Source organism: Camponotus vicinus, unplaced genomic scaffold (assembly GCF_025532165.1).
Source record: "Camponotus vicinus isolate PSW18456_S1 unplaced genomic scaffold, iyCamVici1.0 SCAF_4, whole genome shotgun sequence".
NCBI classification, from domain to species: domain Eukaryota; kingdom Metazoa; phylum Arthropoda; class Insecta; order Hymenoptera; family Formicidae; genus Camponotus; species Camponotus vicinus.
In genome coordinates, this window is record NW_028141976.1 from 17,550,775 (window position 1) to 17,571,719 (window position 20,945).

Consider the following 20,945-nt stretch of genomic DNA (forward strand, 5'->3'; position numbering starts at 1 on the left):
TTGGTTGGCTGAAAAATTTCCGGCTAACTTAATACGAATGATATTTTAAATACATTTCCTATTACTTTTCTGTGACAGCGCAAAGGGTACGATTGAAGGTTGATAAGAAGCGTCTGCTATTTGCATTATTACGCATGTGCGAAAAATTTTTTTCTCTCTTGAGTGCGTTCAAAAATACTACTTTTGAGATAAAATAAATTTTATTTGACCAATCAAAGGTAAAGATTTCTTTGCTCTGATTGGTCAATTAAATAATACTCTACCTCACAAGTAGGATTTTCGAACGCACTCATCCATGACATTTCCTTACATGCATTTTTTGAACTCAATTCTTCACTGTATATGGGTCTGTTCTTTTCAGCTGCACTGCTGCACTAGTGCAATTAGTTAGAGTGAAAGAAAGTATGTTTGTTTCTTTCTAACTTATTGCACTAGTGCAGCAGTGCAGCTGAAAAGAACAGACCCTATATATCTTCAACTTCCGAATACATATATTCATTCCGTTTCAAGTGGAAAAAAATTTTCGAAGATTGCGAAACTACTAATACGAAACTACTAGGAAGACTTCCTAAAAATTCTCGAGTGTAGAAAATTATAGAAGAAGAAAAAAAGGGGAGAGTGCGAATATAAAACAATTTATAATCTTGATATAAAAACGGACTTGAAATATTTTGTTTGTTGTTGATATTACATGCAAAACATGGTGTACTTGCATTTTCCGTCAAATTTAACGGAGGAAGAGCTGATGTTACAGGCCAAATATAACAAACTCAAGAGAAAGGTATATAATGAGGTTATGTTTACTTTTTTTAAATGTCAAACATGCATGTGAATGCATTATGTGTGTACAATTATTGTAATAAATTATAATAAGAAGATGAAAGAAGAAAAAATGGAAAAAGAAGAAACATACATCTACAGAGAATTAAAGATTAGTAAAATTGTAGCAAATAATAAAAAGAACCTAAACTATACGTTTTAGAAAGAGAAAAATAATGCACATTCTTTTTATATAGATATCTATTTTTTAATTCATTTAACAGATTGTAAAATTAAATTTCTAAATTTTTACTTGCAAAAATAAAATATTCTCTAAATAATTTGTATGTTTCTTTGATTATATCTTCAGTCATTGTTAATCGTTTTTGTTTGTAGAAAAAGGCGCTGCAAGATTTAAAGGCCCCTAAACAGGAAGTAGAACGTATTCCTCAAGCTCCAAAACGACCTACAGAAGCAAGAGATGCCCGCGAAGTAGCTAAGAAATTAATAAAATCTGGTGTAATCACAGCTCCAAAGACTCCTAAACGACTGGAGCAAACTTTCAAGAGATCTCGTGGACTAGAAAGAAAATTAAATAGTACAGAAAAAACAGTTAGTTCTTACCAGCCATTTTCGGCGACACAAGAAGAGGAAGAAACAGAGGCAGTAAGACCAAGAGTGAAAGATTTGTATAATAGTTTTGTTGGTGCTCAAGATACTGGAGACAGGAGTGTCAATGATACACAGACTCCATCTAAACAAGAGATTAAACCACGTGCAGGAAATACAATATTTGTATGTGGATACAAGATAACAGAAGATTATCTTAAGAAACATTTCCAAAGTTTTGGAAATATTGTTAATATTTCAATGGAAGTAGAAAAAAAGTAAGTACAAATTATTTTTCCTATATATACAATAATATGGACTTAAAACTTAAATATACTAGAGATATTTTTGCAGCAATATGATGTAAGTAACAATTCTATGCTTTTTTTCTTAGCCGTGGCTTTATAACTTTTGAGAAAGCTGAAGCAGCTGAAAGAGCAATAAGTGAAATGGATGGTAGTATGGTCTCTTCGATTCAATTGAAAGTCTCATTAGCAAGAAGACAACCTATAATAGAGCCTGTGAGTGATACTATGTCTAGTTCTATGTGGTCACCAATTGCAGCTAACTATTCACAAAAAAGCGCACATAAAGACAGACGAGATCTTAAAGTATATGAAGAGGATCTTTTCCAGTAAATGTAAGTATTTTTGCATTACTCTTAATTTTTCAAATGTTAATATTCCAAACAACATTATGTATTTTTTAACAATTTGTTATTTAATATTTATCTATAGTAACTTTCTTTTTAATTTATTTCTAATATTACTCTTCTATTTCATTGTGACATATTCTGTGTCATCAATACAATAAATTTAGATATATAGCAAACAATTTTTATGAGATTATAGGCATGTATATTTTTTTCTATCTTACTCACTTTTTTTTAAATTGATAGGGCACACAATACCATCCTATTTATGCATATGCATCAGATTATTAAAATACGAATGGGGAGTAAAAAGGAACTAAGAATAAAAAGATTGCTTGATAATTTAACTAGCAAAAATATAAATATTTTGCTACATAATATTTTCTTTTAAATTGAAAAAGATTATATCTGAAATATTCAATAATCTTTCTACACTAAAAATTTACTTATTCATACTTGTGCATATCATAAAATAAATTAGACTAAAAATTGTTATAAATTGTATACTTCAGATATTAATTGTATATTTGGCACAGTGATAAAATTACAATTTGTTTATTACAAACCTGGCGTTTTGCTTTATTTTGATACTTGTATAAGAATTATAATTCCATCTCAATTCCTTGTTTCGCCATAGACTGTATTTTTTCAATATATTATATGTCCTTCAACACAAAATTATTGTTATATAAAACAAATTTATATAAGAATATGAAATTTTAATTTCTATGTACCAATGAATTATTTATGAATATGTATACATATGATATAGACAAACTGGATTGTAGAAAACATGTTATTGAGGGGGATTAAAGTAATCCCAATGGTGAAGATGTGTTACAGTTTTTGTGTTACTAAAATAATATATCAACAAGCCTACAATCAAAAGTAACAGAGCACATATTGCTAATTCTACTTCTCTGATTTTCTCTCTCGTATCATCTACACTTAGTGTGGACGTTAAATACCTTATAAAATGCCTCATGGCTCTTATACCGGCCGATCGAATAGCTCGGAGAAGCTGCTGTGTAGTGTCTATAACACCAGGTTCTATATCAATGTGTCGATTTATTTCACTCAAAGAAAAAAATTGGATTGGAATTTCGGAGGCTGGAAAGGCGATTAAATGAGTTGAGTTTAAAGGAAAAGAGGACACTGGCGATTCAGAGGACTCCCTTTGTCTCTCTCTAAGGGATTGTCTCGTATCGGAAGAATGGGAAATGACGGCACGCTGCGATTGAGCGTCCTTAGGGACACTGTGTCTTGTGTCCGAAGAATAGGAAATGATGGCACGCTGTGGTTGAGCATCCACAGAAGTGCCATGTCTCTGTACGATCGAATCAGGTGTGTCGGGAGTCACAGAGATGGCTGGTGGTAATGAACGGACTGGAGACGCAGTTTGCCGCACGATACCTTTGCTAAGCGAAGGGGATCTAGACCTCGACTTACGAGGAATCTGTTCTTTACTATCAGACAAATCGTCTTTGCTGCCATGAAGACTCGTAGATGTTGTGCCCGGGTCGGCAACAATAGTAGTAGTAGTAGAAGTAGCAGTAGCAGTAGCCGTAGCCGTAGCAGTGGAAGTAGTAGAAGTGATAGTAGTAGACTGGGCAGAGCTACTCGGAAGTTCGTCAACGCGTTCTGGCGACACTCTCGATTCGGAAGGTCGAGCTGAAGGCACATCCAATGGAGGATATGAGGCACGAGATTCATCGACGTGAGAGCCCGACGTGGTTTGCGAACTCAAAGTTAGGGGATGTTCGGAATCTAAAATTCGTAACGACTTATCTTGAATACCTTGAGCTATCTTGAGCAAATGTGTGATCAATTCGTCTTTACCCTTGGATTCTAATTCATCTATCGCAAGTATTTGTGAGGAAGGGAATTCTTTGGTTTGAGCAACTGAAAGGGCGTGTGATATTTTTTTATCCTTGACATCTATTATGTCTGTTTTAATAACCTTTTGGTCCTCGTTAGTCTCCGTCTCCTTGTCTTCCGCGAACACCGGTTCGATGGCCTCGTCGGATTCTGCCGCTTCTCGCGAATCCTCTTGCAAAACAGATTCCTGCTCTCGAACTTGACTGTCGTCGGTCGTGGGAATGTCGGGTATCTTGCGACTCGCGGACTCCTCGCTTTTGCGGTGTCTCTCTTGCACTACGGTTTCCAAGTGACTCCTAATCGCCATCAGTTCTCTGATGATAGCTGGCGAAAAACTCTCTTCCACCGAACTGCTGCAGCCTCTCAATTCCGACGCCGTAATCATCATTGCGTCCACTTCGGATGCCATAATTTTGTGCGCTTCTATCTGTGACACGCTCAACCGATCGACTTTTAAGTCGCCAACTTCAAGAGTGTTAATCCTCAACGGTTCGTCAGATAGCAGGCCTGAGGATTTGATCTGAGGTCGTGATTGCGATTCTTTCGCGACGCGTTCTTTCAAATGCGGCGCCGATCGATACTTGTCTTCTAAATCTCTTTCTCTCATCGGCGATGGTGTCCTCAGTGACACCGTATCACCATACGCCATTCGAATGTCCTCTTCCTGCCGTTCTTCCTCCTCCTCTTCTTCTTCTTCTTCCTCCTTTCGTATAAACTGCGACATTGGTAGTGGTGGTACGGGCGGCGTGCTTGTCCTACTCGGGCTAGGTATGCGCTCCATCGATACCATCACTTGTGAACCTGATATTGAAGGCGTTACTATGAGCTTTGCCTGGGTGATCTCCTCGATCACCATATCGTCCGGCAATGGATCGGTTTGTGTCGCCGCCGTCGTCTCCATTGTCTCCGAGTACTCGAACGGGGTGCGAGGTCGTTCAATGATTGCGTGCTCCTTCTTCGCTCTGGGTGGTCGCGGCGGCGCCGGAAGCGGTCGGCCTTGGATCTTGTTAAGCATCCCGCTGCGAAAATCTCTGTGCTCGATATCTTCTGCGTCAATTTCGATGTACGGCGTGGATTCAGTGGGTGTTAATATACCGATTTCTGATGCCGCGCTGGTATCCCTCGTTCTGGCGGGTCCCAGAGTGCTGTACGCTCGTTGAGGTCGTTTAGGCGGAGTCGGTCTCGGTGTCGTAGCAAACTTGTTGCGTTTTTTCCTAGGCGGTGGTGGTCTGGGTGGTTTCTCACGCTTCTCCACGATAGCGTAACCAAAAAAATCCCTCGAACCGCTCTCGTCCTCTCGCGGTATATCCTCTTCTATGTAGTCGGCTTCCGGCAAAGACTCTGCACCATGTGACGTCCTGTCCTCGTCGGCGGCAACTGACGTTGTTCTCGAACGAGATCGTCTCTTTGGCGGAACCGGTACCACTTCCGGTTCCGGCGCGGATTCCGCTCGTCGGTGCCGTGCGTCTAAGTTTATGATGTTGTCACGGCTTGTGGACATTAAGATATCACGTTCAACCAATGACTGTCGCGATCGTGATTTTCTCGTCGGGATCACTGGCTTTTTGGCAATTTCAATTTCCCACTCATCATCGCGATGACCATTGCAAATTGGTACATTCACATTGCCGTTTCTTCGGTCCATCATCGTCTCTCGGTGCGAACGCTTCCTGCGTACCGGTACAATGGGTGGCGTGGCTGAAAGAAGATCAGATGAATCAAATACAGCAGGCGTCGAGGGGAAGAGTATCGATGATTCCATCGGTGGCTGCGACTGACTACGTAAAGATGACCTCGATTTTCTTCGCGCCGGTTTTACCACGACTATATCGTCCAATGGTTCCTGCAATAGTTCCGATTGATTCCCCTCCGTCTGATACACCACGAGATGTCTAGAATCGCTTCTAGAATCACTTCTTGTGCGTTCACGGAACACCTCATCCACGATTGACGCTTCTCGACTACGTCGAGCCGCCGCCGAGCGTTCCCGTTTCGGTCTTGCTGGTGGTATTGCTTCGGTGGACTGCTCCGTTAAATCCTCCTTACGTTTTTTCAAGGTTCTCATAGGACGTTGAGGCGGCGGAGTAGGTGGAAGCTCGTCGATTTTCGATTTAAGAGCTCGGATCTCGTCAGTTAGATAATTATTCAGGTTGATGTCGTCCTGACTGATACCGCTCGCCCGCACAAAGAATTCGTCAGAATCAATCTCTTCTATGATTCCGCGACGCCTTCGATCGTAAGAACTGCCACTAGAAGGTTGTTGTTCCCGGTCGGATTGCATCGAAGAGGGCTCATCTTCTTCTTCATCCTCTTCTAATTCTTCTTCACCCTCTTTTTCCTCTTCAGGAGTCATTTTATGTGGTCCAAATCGTCTCGGATTTACAGCCATAAATGTTTCATCGTATTCTTCTCGTCCCATAACTCGCGGTATATCCTCATCCAACGATCGTGCCCTGGCAATCGGTCTGAATTTTTCTTCAAGCATCATCTCTTGATTTGCGCGCCAATCAGCTGGCGCATCTTCATCTTCTTCGATTTCGTCTCCGTGAACGGGTTTTATTTCTTGATCATATAATCTCGGATCCATTACTTCTTCCTGCTCGTACGATTCTTCCTGCCGCCCCGACATCCTATGCATTCTTTTCGGCGGAGCGGAATGCCGATCTGACATCTCCGATGACTCTTGCTCATGGTCCATGTACTGTATCTCCTCTTCGTCGTATTGATCCCGTTTTCTCGTATCCTCCCACGGAATCGCGCGAGCCGCTGCCAATATCTCTTCTTCCGTTCTGGCCGACAATCTTGGTGGTTCTTCTATCGAACTCTGATGCCATGGAGGAGAGTCACTTGCTGCTGCCTCTTCTTCCGGACGATCCTGATCCGGATTATAAGTCGAGAAGCGCTGAGTCCATCTAGCGCCAAAGGATTTCCTCTTCCGGGTACGAGGAAAGGTCGCGCTCTCTGCGGACTGAGTCCTAGAGTCTTTAGGCGAAGACGTCGCGTACTCATCGTGCTTCTTGGACTTTTTGTCGAAAATACGCGGATACGTGGCAAAGTCGAAGATGTTACGCTTGGAACCGGCGGTGGACTCGGTCGAATGTTGCTGTTGCTCATGCAGAGAAGGCCGTTTGACGCGAGTAAACGCTTCCGGTAAACGGATATTGGGCTTTTTAATATTGAACTTTGGCCTCTCCGGCAAGTGGAAGCGCGACTTGTCCGGGAAACTGAATTTCGGTCTCTCCGGTAGATGAAATTTGGATCTGTCAGGCAAACTGAGTTTCGCCGTTTTCTCGGAAATGGACATTCTTATTCGATCCATTCTACTAGGTCGCTTTTCCGCTGACTTGCGGGATTTTTCCGACTTGCCACTGCTCGCTGTCGATCTCGTCGTCGTTGTCGTTGTCGTTTTCTTTTTATCAGGCTTCTGCCGTTTTTGCGGGAACGAGAATGTGGGGCGTTTGAAATCCCGGAGCCGAGAGCGCAGCTTGCTAGCCTGCGTCTTCATGCGTTGAGATAAACCGCGAGCGCCTCTCCGAAGTGGCAGTTCCTCCATCGCCGATGAGTCTACCTGCAATAACAAATATGCTTCCATGAGAAATAACGCGGGTTGAAAAAAAAAATTATATTCGTCTCTTAAGATACTTAAAAAATTTCAAAACAAAAAAATGTCATTAATACAAAGAATAATAATTATAAGATTTTGGAGAATTGCAATGTACTTTTTAATATTAATTATTCTGTGGAAGAAACTTTTCTGCTTCATAAAATATAAAAATTGAAACACTTAGATATTATAATATTATATCAAACACAGTTCTTACTTTGAGGTCACAATGAAAATGAATTAGTATCATGCGAAGCATTCGACATGCAATGCTGTTTAGAAACACGCAAAGTACACGTATTAAAAGCGCATATTTTAAATTACTATGACGTAGCTGTAGCCATTGTAATTAATCGCAAAGTATGCCACGTATTGTCAGATTCAAGAAATTTCGAATTTATCTGTTGGATTCACCGCAATATCGCGAGGATTTTACGTATACAATAATTCGCGTGAACTAGTTCATGTTCTCATTGAAAGCAACTAGCAAGGTCGAAGAATGATTAATATTTCGATGGCGCCATACATATTCTTGGATGCGATTGCAAAATCGAGATGGAGAGACTTCAGTTTTCTGGAACGTATTGCGAGTAACGCGATTACGCAATCGAGCAGTGACACGTTCGTGTCTCTTTTTTATACGCGAGTTTTGCTAAATATAGGCTCCATTCGGCACGAGTGACGAACTAAAGACAACAAGATCAATCTCACAAGCCTCGTGGTGTTTTTAAATTCCGGGGTTCTCTATCGATTCGCGCGGCAGTTATATTTAACCGCTTTTTCCCGTTATTCTTTTTTATTTAATTTACGAAGAAAGAGCAACGATTCTCTTGCAGATGAAGTTTCTACAGATTTAATTTGGAAACCACTTTATAAAAAAAAAAAATAAACTATAATATTATCAATATATCGTTAATATAATTCCATCATGTACTGTCTCTAATGTAATAGATTATGGATTGATTTTTTTGTTTCCTCCAAAAATTATTATTCTTTATATTACATTAGGTGTACAATACTTTTCTATGAATATTCATTTTTATCCGGTCAAGATCACGGTGGAGACATTACCTGACTGGTATTGACCTCGCCGTCGGTCCTGGATTCGGTATAAGGAGTAGGCGCGTCGAGGAACCGCTCTTCGAGTCTGTCCTGGAATTGCTGCGTCGTGGGCTCCTGCTCCTCGGAAGTATCGCCAGTCCCGCCGAGCTCGCGACCCTCCATCGCGCTGTCCTCGATTTTGCCATCCAGTGGAAGGATCAGATCGCCGTCCAGGATCAGCTCCGGCGGCAGCCGGCCTCGGTCGTCGATGCTGTCGTCGCTGTCGGCGACGGGCATCACGTCCGTGTCGGTGATACGCACGACCGGCGCCATCGCCGGATGCGGCGACGGCGACGCGATCGGTTCGTACTCGTGCTCGCTGTACCGAGAATTCATGCTTGTATCTTATTATATCGGACGCAATTAAAATTCTGTGTTACAAATAAAAAGCTTCATTTTTTGTATGTAATTCTGGGCGATTTGTGTGTGCGATACCGCGCAAATGTCGAATATTTAAATGTAAATGTGTCTTCAACGAGATATGCAAGAAAATATCTTTACACTGAATGAGAGTCGAACGAATAAATCGAACCGTAATCGCGTACAACGAATTTATTGTCAGATGAATTGTGATTTGCGCGCTAATATTATCGAGATATTCTGAATAACAATTAAGATGTCTAAGATGTTAATTTCAGTATCGAAAGTGGTTACGATATTCGTATGAAAATGTCACAATAAAAAATAAATATTCCTCTTTCACAATCTATTATCATATATCTATAGTAGACCAAAACACACACTGAAATATCACATCTATATAAAATTCATCCCAAATGTCTTTTGCGTAGTTTCAAGATCCATGTATCTCTTTTAATTCCTTCCATCCGATCATGACATATTGCCCTACATGTTTCGATGATCTCTTTTTGATCTCATGAGACCAATGCAAACGAATGCAGGATGAAATTACACAGGATATCTACATCGGAATGGTCATGTCGATCGAACAAAACTCATCAACCGATATGTCACTGGTGTCATTGGTAATTTCACGTTATGTTCGTTTTGGGTTCGATATATTGTCCTTTAGTATTCCTTTAGACCGTGCAATACTTGGCGCATTTTTCGTAGACATTCTACTTTATATTATTTCTATATTTTCTAAAAATATGCTACTTACAATTTTTGCATTTAAAGAATTCGACTGTATTTTGAATGAAAAATTTGTCACCCTATTTATTTTATAAAGCAGAAATTGAATGTGAATTCAATAAGCTGAATTTTCGATGCTACAGATGCGTAAAAATGACACAAACGTTTAAAAAAGAATCGCAAAAATATTTGAAAAAACATCTAGAATTTTTCACATTTTTTCAGATTTAAATTTTTCAATCTTTATACACAAATTTTAAAGATCTTTTTTGTTGCATTTTCTATAAATACATTTTTTATCATTATAATTACATCCTCGTGAATAAAAATTGAAATCACTTTCGTGTAACATCAAAACAACGTTTCACTCTGCAGCATCAAGATTTAAACTCTGACGATTTAAATTGAATCTGAAGATTTAAACTGAATCACTTCTCCGATATTTGCTGTAAACGCGCTCTATACAGTATCCCAATGCACGGTCTAATGGTTCCGCGTCAGACGTCCATCCCGGGGAGGTCATGGCGTATACCGGTGCGCGGATGCGGGATGCGGGTTGCGGACGGGGAACTGGACTTGGCGGATTTGGGAGCTGACCGAGCTTTCTATCTATAGCCAGCCGGGCGAACCTTAAATAGCCGCGGTGATCTGCGATGTGGTTTCACAGATGTGTAACCTATACCCAATATGCGCGACGAAGAGGACAGGTGGGTCAGATGGATAATCTCGCGAAGACAGAAACACCACCTTACACCATCCATTGGGCGAGAATAGATGCTCAATGCGTTTAGCTCCGGTTTGATTGGCGTAGAAGAAAGATATACTGACCTGCAGCGGACCGCAGGTGGCTGCTGCATCGTCCTGGATGATGGTCTGGCTTGAAGAGCACGTCGTTCCGGCAGAAGCGAGTCGCTCTGGTAGTACTGACAACCGCAACGGACCTCGCGTCCGAGGCTCGACGTCGACGAAGCGCGTCGTCCTCGTTGCTCCGGCTCCATCCCCACCCCCGGAGAAACGATGCCGGTGATCCACCTCCAGTCTTCCTCTTCCTCTGCCTGTCTGCTTGATTTGACGTCGACGATCAAGAAACGACGACGACGTTTCGTAGTTCTTCTCGAGACGTCGTCCGCGAGACGTCCTTCGTCTCTTGATCGTGGAGAAGAGAAAGAGAGAGAAAGAGAGAGAGAAAGAAAGAGAAATAGTATGGAGAGAAGGAGGCTGAGCGGTCGCTAGAGCAGCCCGCTACAGCGGCTCCTAGCCGACTCTCTTCTGTACCCTCGGCCGTCCATCGCGAGCGCGACCGGAGCGGACATCAAATTATTTATAGCAGCCACCGGTATTCGGTGGGCCACGACACTGTCTCGAGAACGCCCGAGTCATCGAATCACCTGGTGCATCTGCGGTCGTCGTCGCAGTACACGCGTACTATCGTGACAAATTTTATCCGGTCCATCACCGTGCGCGAGAATATTTGGGAAGCTGATCGAGAGGCGGTGTTTCTTCTCCCCTTTGGTTTTGATTTGCTAGACGTGGAAGAAATCGCGTCATGATTGGCTAAGTATCAAATAATGTATTGTGTTAAAATGATATTTGTTGGTATCTTCAGTTATCGAGAAAAATGAAGAATTGATGTGACTGTGAAATATGATGTATGATTATTTGAATCTATTGTCGTCGTTCGGAGTAAAATTCTCAATGATAAAATGACACTGACAAGTGCCGCTAACACAGCACAAAATTAGGATACAGCTGCGGTATTCTACCTTACATTAGCGTCACTTACCGCTGTCTTAATTATCGAAGAAGGTCACTTGTGCAGTGGCAGCAGTACAAGCGATTCAATAATTCTTTCGCGTTATTTTAATTATGTATAAAGTCGCAATTTTTTTATTGTTGCCGTAAAAAAATAAAAGAAGCTGATTCTTACGCAAGATCCTCGATTCTTCAAATCCTCTACTTTCGCTTATTAACTATCCTTTAGGGATGTAGCTAATATAAAGTAGGAGTATCTGGAAAAAATCTGAACAAAAGTTGAACGTGCATCTTCGGTGTTTCCTCGAAGCAATTTCGATTTGAAATGGCAGGATAAAGATCATCTAGCTTGATTGAAAGATGAAATGTTTTCTTCTTGAACAATCTCGTTGCAATGACATGCATCTTTCTGCAGCTCGAACATGTATGCAGCATGAAGAAAGCATGAAGATTCGGCATAAGATTGTGTCACATCTTGGCATCGAATGCCAACATCGCGATATAATACTATTGATGACACCTAAACAAATATCAAATTTGTGTTAATACACTTCGGTCAATGTAAAAATAATTCGTAGAAAAGAGCCGCGCAACTGCGCTGTGCATTCTTCTTGAAATCTGCATTCGTAATTGTACATATTCGTAATTCAATATATATATATAAACATGTCTCAAGATTACCGGCGTATCTTTCATGTCTTGAAAAATCGACCAAGAGAGTTAATCCTTCTTAATAAAATATTGATTACATATAAAGTCGTCTTCAATATGATATCTTCAATTATAATATATAGATAAATAATAAATTGAAATAATATATAAACTATTAAATATTATCGATACATTTTTTTTTGAGGAACAATTTATCAAGAAAGAATAGAACAACGATAATTCTGAAACATCCTGTATACATATTGAATATTCTATTATAGACTGATGAGACGATGATTCGAATGCAAAAATAAATTGAGATCGATCATCTAAACTTAAAAAAAGCGCAAAAATTATTATTAACTCTTCAATTCTCGCGATCTCTATGTTCTTGTAAATAAAATTTCATATATGAAACAGTTTCATTATATTTATTTTATTCTACATTTCCAATTTTTATTTTTGAATGTAAAATCTATATAAATCTTAGTTATTATTTATTGTACGAAACATTTGCATATCAATATGTAAATATATAACATTATATCTTTTTCCGCATTTGTAACATATTTTACAGGATGTTTCGGACTATTTATACGTATTTTACGTCGGTTTTAATCATCAATTTTAGACTAAAAGTATTAATATAAACTCAACATTTTTGAGACATAAATAATTAAAAATTATAAGATATATATAATCAGAGAAAATAATAAAGTTGGTAAATCAAGTTTCACGTAAATAACAAAATATTGTCTTTTAACTAATTTTAAATAAGATTTACTTCAACAAATCTTTAATTTAACTATCAAGATATTTAATCTACAAAATTGGGCGGACGGTGCGGCGCGATGAAGTTTTTGCAAAAAAAGATTTCGTTCGAAATCCAACAATATTCCATTGACTGAAAGATGGTCCGATAGATCTGAAACTCTCCATTCTTTGCAATACTTTATAAAATATATAGAATGTACAGCATGTGTATAAATATATAATACACTATGTATGTATGTATGTGAATGTATGTATGAGATGTGTGTGCGTACGTATATGTGTATTATGCTAGGAATTCTATAATGACATTCGCTCGACGTTCGTTCGGCTGCTAAGGTCCGATATTATGGTTGTCGTCCAGGAGGGATGATCACAAGTGAACGCGAGAAACATTTTCTTCGATAATCTTCCGACTCGCTCGTTCCGTGCGAGTCATCATCCGTGCGGTTAACGTCAAACTTGCAGACCGCGCTCTACTTTTTGCTTATAAATAAACAAGCGGAGAGAAGAGACGTTGTGCGCGTGGGTGATGACGGCTCGGCCGATCACAAGCGATCACGATGATGCATGAATTTCTATCTTGACTCGCGCAAAGTTGTAGCGCAAAGGTAGAGAGCGCTTTTACGGTGCGTGTTTTACGAGACAGAAAGAATGCAAATATCGGGGATTGTGTTATTCGTATGAAAATTATATTGCCACTCCATACACACATACATATATATATATATATATATATATATATATATATATATGTATGTATACATATATGTATGCATGTATATGTATATGTATATACATATACTATGTTACAGTTCAAGCATTCAAATTCGCATTTTTTCATCGAGCGTGTAACTTTCTCGAAGAAAACCAAAAGCAGTAGTTTTTTTTATTTTTACATTATCAGTCCGAAGCGTCGATGCGTATAGTAGTACACTCGTTCGATCGCCGATCGTGTATTTAGAGATTCTCGCAGCGCAACGCGAACGATATAATCGGACGGTGTGAACAAGTCCCGTCGTCTATGAATCACGTTAAATCTCGGTAGAGCGATATCGTGCTTCAGTGCCGCATATCGTATAACATATATCGCAATACTACCATTCGTGTGCCATATTGGAAACCTCGGGATCGTTCTTTGTCTTCCTTTGAAAGTCCCGAGTCACATATACACACATAGCCGCTATCTCGCGATTACTGCGAAGACGCGGTTTAATGAGGTCTCAGTGTAACGATTTTATTGTTGCAATTATAATTACAGTAGTCGTAATCGTAATCGTGGTTGTGAGATGGTAACAGAGTCATGTCGGGAGCCGGGCAGGGAAGATGCCGGGGTCAGGCGAGCTCGTTACTGTCCGGGAAATGATCACGTGCGTCCAGACAGGCGGCCAAATCGAGAACCAGATGATGGAGAGTAGGGTGCTCCAGGACCTCCGCGTCCGGTAAAGGCGGATGGCAACGCGGCCTCTGTTGACGACCTCTGAACGAACGATGTAGATTCAGCACCACATCGCAGAACACATAGCGCACCAGCAGCAGCCGCAAAAAGTCGTCGCCAAAGAATTGCAGCACGCTAGTCTCTGTGAATTACGAGATTGTAGATGAAATCATGAGTGATATCGAAAAATGGGAACGGTCTGATGGAGGAGGATGCCTATTAAATATCAGATCTTTTTCAATTTACGATATCAAAGTAGACGCATATATTTTTCTTTTGTGTTGATTTTTCATTACCGTAAGTTGAATGAGAAATCGTATCGCATTTCTTAATTTTCTTACTCTTATACCATAAGTTAAACTTTCAATTTAACTTATTTTCTCAAAATGATATAAAAGCGTCGAATTAAGGAAAAAAAATAATCTTGTCAGATAAATTGTCGTCGAGATTGATTTCGAAATCTTTTAATTTTTGATGACTAAGTTCATCCGAGGATTTGTTGAGCCGAAAGATATTTTGGTACTGTTTTGAACAAAACACGATTGTTCGGGATAGTTTACGCGATACAACATGGTTTCATCTCTCTGAAAACAATAGTTATCCCTCAGAAGTTAAAGAGATACGCAGAAATCGAGAACGCGAGTTCGCCAATAAATTTCCTTGGATCTAGGCCAAACGTGTTTATTGTTGTAACGCGATCATAAGTCGCATTCGGTGAGACTGGCTGCTGTTGCACTAACGAGAATATGCCCTCGTTTTGACGATAAAATCTTAATTTTGCTCGCTTTTTTCTTAATATCATGCTATAACTGTCAAACACCACGCAACATACTGGTCAAGCTAAATAAATTTTGTCGATAACTATATGCATCTATTTAACAATTCAATCTTTTTGACACCGATGAGTTCTATCTAAAATTGTGTATGAAACGATTACATATTTTAGATGATTTTTAACGCTGATATTTTAAAAAGCGAGCACTAAAAGTATTTTAATACTCAAATTCGACGGTTAGAATATCTGACAAATTGTTAAGCGTTAATTGCTCCTATTTCGAGTTAAAGTATAAATGCGTGTTTCAATTAAAATCTTATTAAATAGTATCAATTTTTAAACAAGCGAATTGTCGGGAGAAACTGATTTAAAGAGAGTATCTCCCAAAATTCATTGTTTTCTACCATCGAACCTGCTCCTCAGCCGTTTTCGTTTAATCAAAGCTTCAACACCATGATTGCGTCGAGTATCCTTACCGCATCGGGAACGCGTTACGAGCTGACTGGCCTCGTTAAGGAATCGCTCGATGTAACGCTGGCAGCGCTCCCAATGTTGCACGGGCAGACTCCCGACGTTGCATATAAGGCAGAAGGCGGCGAGGGGGGCATGAAGAAAGAGGGTGAACAGGCTGCCACCGTGTCTCAGGTCGCGCAGGGTCGGTGGCACATCCTGCGGCGACATCAGCACCATCAGCGGCTGGCCAAAATAGCGCGGTATCTGCTGGAACACGAAGCTGTTGTCCGAGTCGACGACGATGAAGAGCGGCTTCCTGGTGAACGGATAGAGATCACCCGGGTACAGGCAATGTGGCTCCTTGCCACCGGCCGGCCTCTTCCCGTGCTCGGGATCCCTCTTGCTGCACGTGGACACGCCGCCCAGGTCGTACCCCACTGTACGATCGCAAGATTTTATCAACATCGTGCAATTCTGCGTTCGCCGAGCCGTCAAATGGAAATGTCAGGCAACTTTGAGGAAATCTCGAAATTCTGTTCATTATTTGTTTATTTGTCTGCGAAATATTTTGCAGGATTTACATCGAGCTTTAAAAATGAGTTACATTTTGATTGATCTTTTCCCAACGAATGTTTGTTCAATCATCTTTTTTTAGAACTTTTAAATGTTTGTTATTTAAATCTTTTATATTTAAAATTTCGAATAATTAAAGATTTCCGAAATAAAAGAATACAAATTAATGACAAAAGATTTTGTCATTCTATGTATCTATACATATGTATTTTACATATATTACTTAATTTTTTATCAACAATCTAAAATTTCGTTATTCAAATGACAAATGCATAAAATTATATATGCAATCTCATTATTAAAATATTTCATATTAAAAGAAATTTCAAGTATTTTTAAATAATTATTTATATTTCTTTCTCTTTCCCCAATGTTGCCATCATCCACTGCGATAAATATTTTAATTTTAAGTCTAAATAAATGTTTAAAAATTTTTAATTTTTATGTTTCTCAAGGCAGTTGTATTAATAAACAAAAGAAATTCATTCTACATCATTTATGTTACCAATTATTGTAATCGATAGACTCGTCTTTCTAATACATTGATATTGATTGCAAAGCTAGATTCGCCATGGTACGAATCTTTATTACGAAATAACCTTGATGCTAGGACGCTACTCCATTTTCCTTTAAAGACCTTGGTTGCAACTAGCGACTGATATGTAACCTTTATCTAAGCAATATGTAATCCTAGTCTAAATTGCAATCAACTAAAGTTACGCATGACATGCGGATAAATGGTTCTTAAGTGACCTTGTTTTTACTTTTATCAGCATAGATATGCAAACATTTTATGAAATAAAATAATTAATTGGACGCAAAAATTGAAAAAAATAATATATATAAAGAATGCTGCATATTTTATATGAAAAAAGTGGCTTCGATCAAATTGGCTGAAATTGAAATATGCTATATTTTAAGTGATGCTGATCAAAAGTTTCCTCGGGCAAAAAGTCCGAAAATAAAAAATATAAAAGATATGATGATTTGAGTGAGTGGTATGATGATTGAAGTGAGTGGTATTGAAGTTTTAGAAACGCCTGTTTTAGAATACATAGATTAAATTAATATATAAATGTTTGAAAAAAAAATATGAAAAGATATGATGAAAAATATGAAAAGATATGATGATTGAAGTGAGTGGTATTGAAGTTTTAGAAACGCCTGTTTTTGAATACATAGATTAAATTAATATATAAATGTTTGAAAAAAAAAATATATATATATATAATCTATGCCATTTCTATAGTATTCAATGACTCCAAACTCTCTGTGCGTGTGTGTATGCACACATGTATGGCAGATGGAGTTTAAACATATGACAGAAGGAGTCATTAAATATTATAGAAGTAGCACACATTATATGTATACATTTTTTCAAACATTTATATATTAATTTAATCTATGTATTCAAAAGAGGCATTTCTTAAACTTTAATACCACTCACTTCAAATTATTATATCTTTTATATTTTTGATTTTCGGACTTTTTGCTCGAAGAAATTTTTTATCAGCACCATCTAAACTACAACATATTTCAATTTCAGCCAATTTGACCGGAGCTATCTTTTTCATATAAAATGTGCGATGTGTCCTTTTCCATAAAAACAAAAGTTTCCTTCGAAACTTGAGGTTTACCATAATATTAAATCATCAATAGCAAAAAATAACGTTAATATATTATTTAAGAAGCCTGTATTTATATTATTTAAGAAACCTATTTTTTTATAGATATTCATATGTATTTATTCGTAAACTATTTCAAAAAAATTTATAAAAAAATTTCATGATAAAAAATATGGAAAAGCATGCACTAACATAAGTCGTTTCGCACTTATGAATGAAAAGATGGTATATACTCAAGTAACTGTATCCACTCAAGATCGCGATGAGTTTTTTATTATAATTAATATCATTGTCAGAGAGAGAGAGAGAGAGGAGGGGAGAGGAGAGAGTCAATAAACGAAATACATATCTCACGCGAAATCGCGCAATGAGAATAAGACAGTTAAATAAAAATACACTAATTAGATCTCGCCATAAGGATTTTTTTACTTCCTTAATACAAAGCGATGGCAGTAACAAATTCAACAAAAAAATTTGTTTAAAAATTTGTGAGAAAAATCGAGTCTTGTCAATTGAGTTTGTCAAAGAGTTTGTCTCTGAAGTATTTTATAGTCGATCTAGGGCATTCTACACGGTTCGTTTGATACAAAGAGACATTCTAAGAGAAAAAGAGAGAGAGCGAGAAAGAAAGAGAGAGAGAGTGAGTGATTGGCGTACACGTGTACGAAGCACGTGGTGAAGCGATATTCTACGAAATTATTGCGAAAATTATCATTATCTTTTTATTATTATAATTATGGTTGTTCCAATTGAGGCAACTCGAGGAAACTCAATTAGCCACTTCATGATGGTATCAGTGGCTAAAGTACCGGATTATCGGATCGGGGAAACTGACCGAAAAAATCGACGCGCGTTCGCCTTCGGCTTCGCTGAGCGGGTGATTCGCTTTAACTCTGCATGACTGTACAACGGGCTGTTCTGTATCAGTGGTCACTTTTGGATGACCGTTTGTGCTGGTGTGATCGACTCAAGCGGACTCGGAACGGACTTGGTGGTTTACATGAGATTGTAGGGCGTGAAATGCGGGACTCGATACTATCCGATGCAGAGATTGATGGCAATAAACGATCTAAATGATTTTCGTGTAATATTAAAGTTATTTGATATGAACGACTTACTCGTTCGCGATTGTCAATTAGGGACATCGATATATGAAAATTGAAAGAATAATTTTTGCACTTTCCAAAGACTAAAATTGATTCCATATTAATATTATCTCTGTTTACGTATTCGTTTTTTGTTTATTATCTAATGACAAGTAACTCCTAATATTTTTTAATATTTGTCATAATTTTCTCTTTTCACATTGGAGCATTAGATTATACATATATTGTAGAAGCATAGATTCTATATTGTAAAAGCTTATTTATTTTCTTCCTTGCATAAAAGTATCAAATGACGAAACCTCAGAAAATCTCTCTGTCTCTTTCTTTCTTTCTCACATTGTATTTTAACTAATGTATTTTGAAACGAAACAAAAATAGTAATACCATCAATTTCGTATGAAATGTAAAAACATCGCCTTAATATGATAATTTTTATTTAGTTCAATTTCTTTTCGATTCAGTTCAATTTTCTTTGACAGATATTGCCATTATTTAATTCCATCATTTATTATTCCCTATAAAAATATCGTTTTCCTGCGTGATATTTATAATGCATTATAAATTAATCCATGGATAATAGGTCATCTTAATGGTAAAGCGAATAAAAGCTACTTAAACAGTTATCTGCGCGCGAAGCATTTTATAATTCCATTTAATTCTAAATTTTTTAAAATAAAATACAGAAATGATTCTCAATAATTCGAAACTAGTAATTCTATTTTAATTAACGCGAAATAAATTCGCATAATTGGTAGAAAAGACGCATCCATCCTTACTTCAAGGTTTATTTTCAGCGAACCTTCTATTTACACGCCTATAAACTTGCGACTAACACAGCGATAAAACAAACGGTAAAGGCATCTACGTGAGAGAAACTCAATTAAACACTCACTTTCTTCGGGGTGCTTGACGGTAGAAAAGCAGCCGTCCGCCGACAGGTACAGCAGTAACGCGCCATTGGCTGGTAGCTCCTTGAAGCCACTCGCGAGGAACACTTGTACCTGGCTGTAGGTCGGCCTGTACAGCAGGTACTTGTGCGGATTGTCGCGTCTCGGCGCGCCGTTTTCCGGTCCGGGATAAGGCCCGGGTCTAAAGGGCATCCGGCCGGCGGGCGAGGCGTCGTGCAAGTGATTCGGGTCGTCCCTCGGTTCCCGCTCGAGTGTCTGAAGCATTCTGAACATGTCCATTGACAACTCACTGAACTTCACCTGATCGGCGCAATTGCCGACGATTAGGATCTCTTGGAGAGATAGGCACATGTGTGGCGATCGTTCGACAGGTGGACAGGTCTGCGGACCGAGCCTGTGAATCAGCACGATCGGGTTTGAGTCCGAGTGCAGGACACCGACTGCGGACTCGGCCTTGACGAAGGCCTTGATGTCGTCGAGAACGAGATTCCACTCGAGCTGATCGTCCGGCTCGTACGTGCTGGTATAATCGGCTATCTGAGCATCGAGCTCTTGCACGAGCTCCCGCACGAGCTTTATACGATTCAGCAGGAGACACACGACGATGAAGCGAGCATAATACCTGAGCTTCTTCACCATCAGATCGCTCCTGTCCTCCTTAGCTGCGCGACTGTAGTAGGCGCGACCACGTATCGCCGCGTAAAACGAATAGGCCTCGTGCAGATAGCTCGTCTCGCTGGTACGTAGGTAATAATGATAGTAGAGCTGACCGATCTTGCTGGCGATCTCGCCGATCTGCCACCTCTTGAGGCCATACTTTGTGTCCAGTATCGTCCTGAAAATAATCAAGATTGTATACATGAATGCACAGCACGTGTTCACAAAATACTTTAATCATTTAATTATTGAATTATTTTTCTCTTTATCTTTCTTTTTTTTCAACTTTTAAAAATTAATTCCTTCTAGGAAATTTTGTCACTTATATCATACTACTAATTAAATAATTTTTAATAATTTCAAACTTTCAAAAATGTGTCTTTTTTAGAGAAAACGCATTCAGAATTATATATATGATACAAACTTAAAACACTCTCTCTCTCTCTCTCTCTCTCTCTCTCTCTCTCTCTCTTTCTCTCTGTGATTGTTAAAATCGAAACATACAATTTCTTTTAGTGCAATGATAAAATAACATTTC

General features: G+C 38.8%; 3 protein-coding genes and 1 long non-coding RNA gene across 7 annotated transcripts in view; 2 read left to right on the forward strand and 2 right to left on the reverse strand.

Annotated features, from left to right (window-relative positions):
* Positions 1–440: 440 nt before the first annotated feature.
* On the forward strand, positions 441–9,312 carry Nelf-e (negative elongation factor E). 2 transcript variants are annotated; one of them, XM_083097582.1, is made up of 4 exons: positions 441–781; positions 1,156–1,646; positions 1,763–2,008; positions 8,555–9,312. In XM_083097582.1, the coding sequence occupies exons 1-3, from the start codon at positions 692–694 to the stop codon at positions 2,004–2,006; spliced, it is 825 nt and encodes a 274-aa protein (XP_082953708.1). In that variant the 5' UTR covers positions 441–691; the 3' UTR covers positions 2,007–2,008; positions 8,555–9,312. The 2 variants fall into 2 exon arrangements, with proteins under 2 accessions (XP_082953708.1, XP_082953707.1); XM_083097581.1 differs by lacking the exon at positions 8,555–9,312 and adding an exon at positions 2,267–6,057.
* On the reverse strand, positions 2,520–10,973 carry LOC145970692 (uncharacterized). The gene is made up of 3 exons (XM_083097559.1): positions 10,527–10,973; positions 8,574–8,922; positions 2,520–7,466 (listed from the first exon to the last, which is right to left on the reverse strand). The coding sequence occupies exons 1-3, from the start codon at positions 10,694–10,696 to the stop codon at positions 2,817–2,819; spliced, it is 5,169 nt and encodes a 1,722-aa protein (XP_082953685.1). The 5' UTR covers positions 10,697–10,973; the 3' UTR covers positions 2,520–2,816.
* Positions 9,711–20,890, forward strand: LOC145970702 (uncharacterized). The gene is made up of 2 exons (XR_014438561.1): positions 9,711–14,469; positions 15,529–20,890. It is a non-coding gene; the product is annotated as an uncharacterized LOC145970702 (long non-coding RNA).
* Positions 12,514–20,945, reverse strand: part of LOC145970696 (protein SCAI) — a 74,513-nt gene continuing 66,081 nt past the window's right edge. For 2 of the 3 annotated variants that reach the window (XM_083097573.1, XM_083097574.1), the window contains 3 exons: positions 19,735–20,585; positions 15,490–15,975; positions 12,514–14,452 (listed from right to left, as the gene is read on the reverse strand). In XM_083097573.1, coding sequence (XP_082953699.1) covers positions 14,208–14,452; positions 15,490–15,975; positions 19,735–20,585 — 1,582 coding nt within the window. In that variant the 3' untranslated portion in view covers positions 12,514–14,207. The remainder of the gene's footprint in view (positions 14,453–15,489; positions 15,976–19,734; positions 20,586–20,945) is intronic. The other variant, XM_083097576.1, reaches the window with a different exon arrangement.

Bases quoted from the DNA above. Each gene is read 5' to 3' on its own strand.
- LOC145970692 (XM_083097559.1), bottom strand. From the start codon at position 10,696: ATGGAGCCGGAGCAACGAGGACGACGCGCTTCGTCGACGTCGAGCCTC. The intron at 8,923-10,526 runs GTCAGTATATCT...TTCTCGGTACAG, and splicing joins CCACCTGCGGTCCGCTGCAG to CGAGCACGAGTACGAACCGA. The intron at 7,467-8,573 runs GTAATGTCTCCA...TTGTTATTGCAG, and splicing joins GCGAGGTCAATACCAGTCAG to GTAGACTCATCGGCGATGGA.
- Nelf-e (XM_083097582.1), top strand. From the start codon at position 692: ATGCAAAACATGGTGTACTTGCATTTTCCGTCAAATTTAACGGAGGAA. The intron at 782-1,155 runs GTATATAATGAG...TTTTGTTTGTAG, and splicing joins ATAACAAACTCAAGAGAAAG to AAAAAGGCGCTGCAAGATTT. The intron at 1,647-1,762 runs GTAAGTACAAAT...TTTTTTTCTTAG, and splicing joins TCAATGGAAGTAGAAAAAAA to CCGTGGCTTTATAACTTTTG.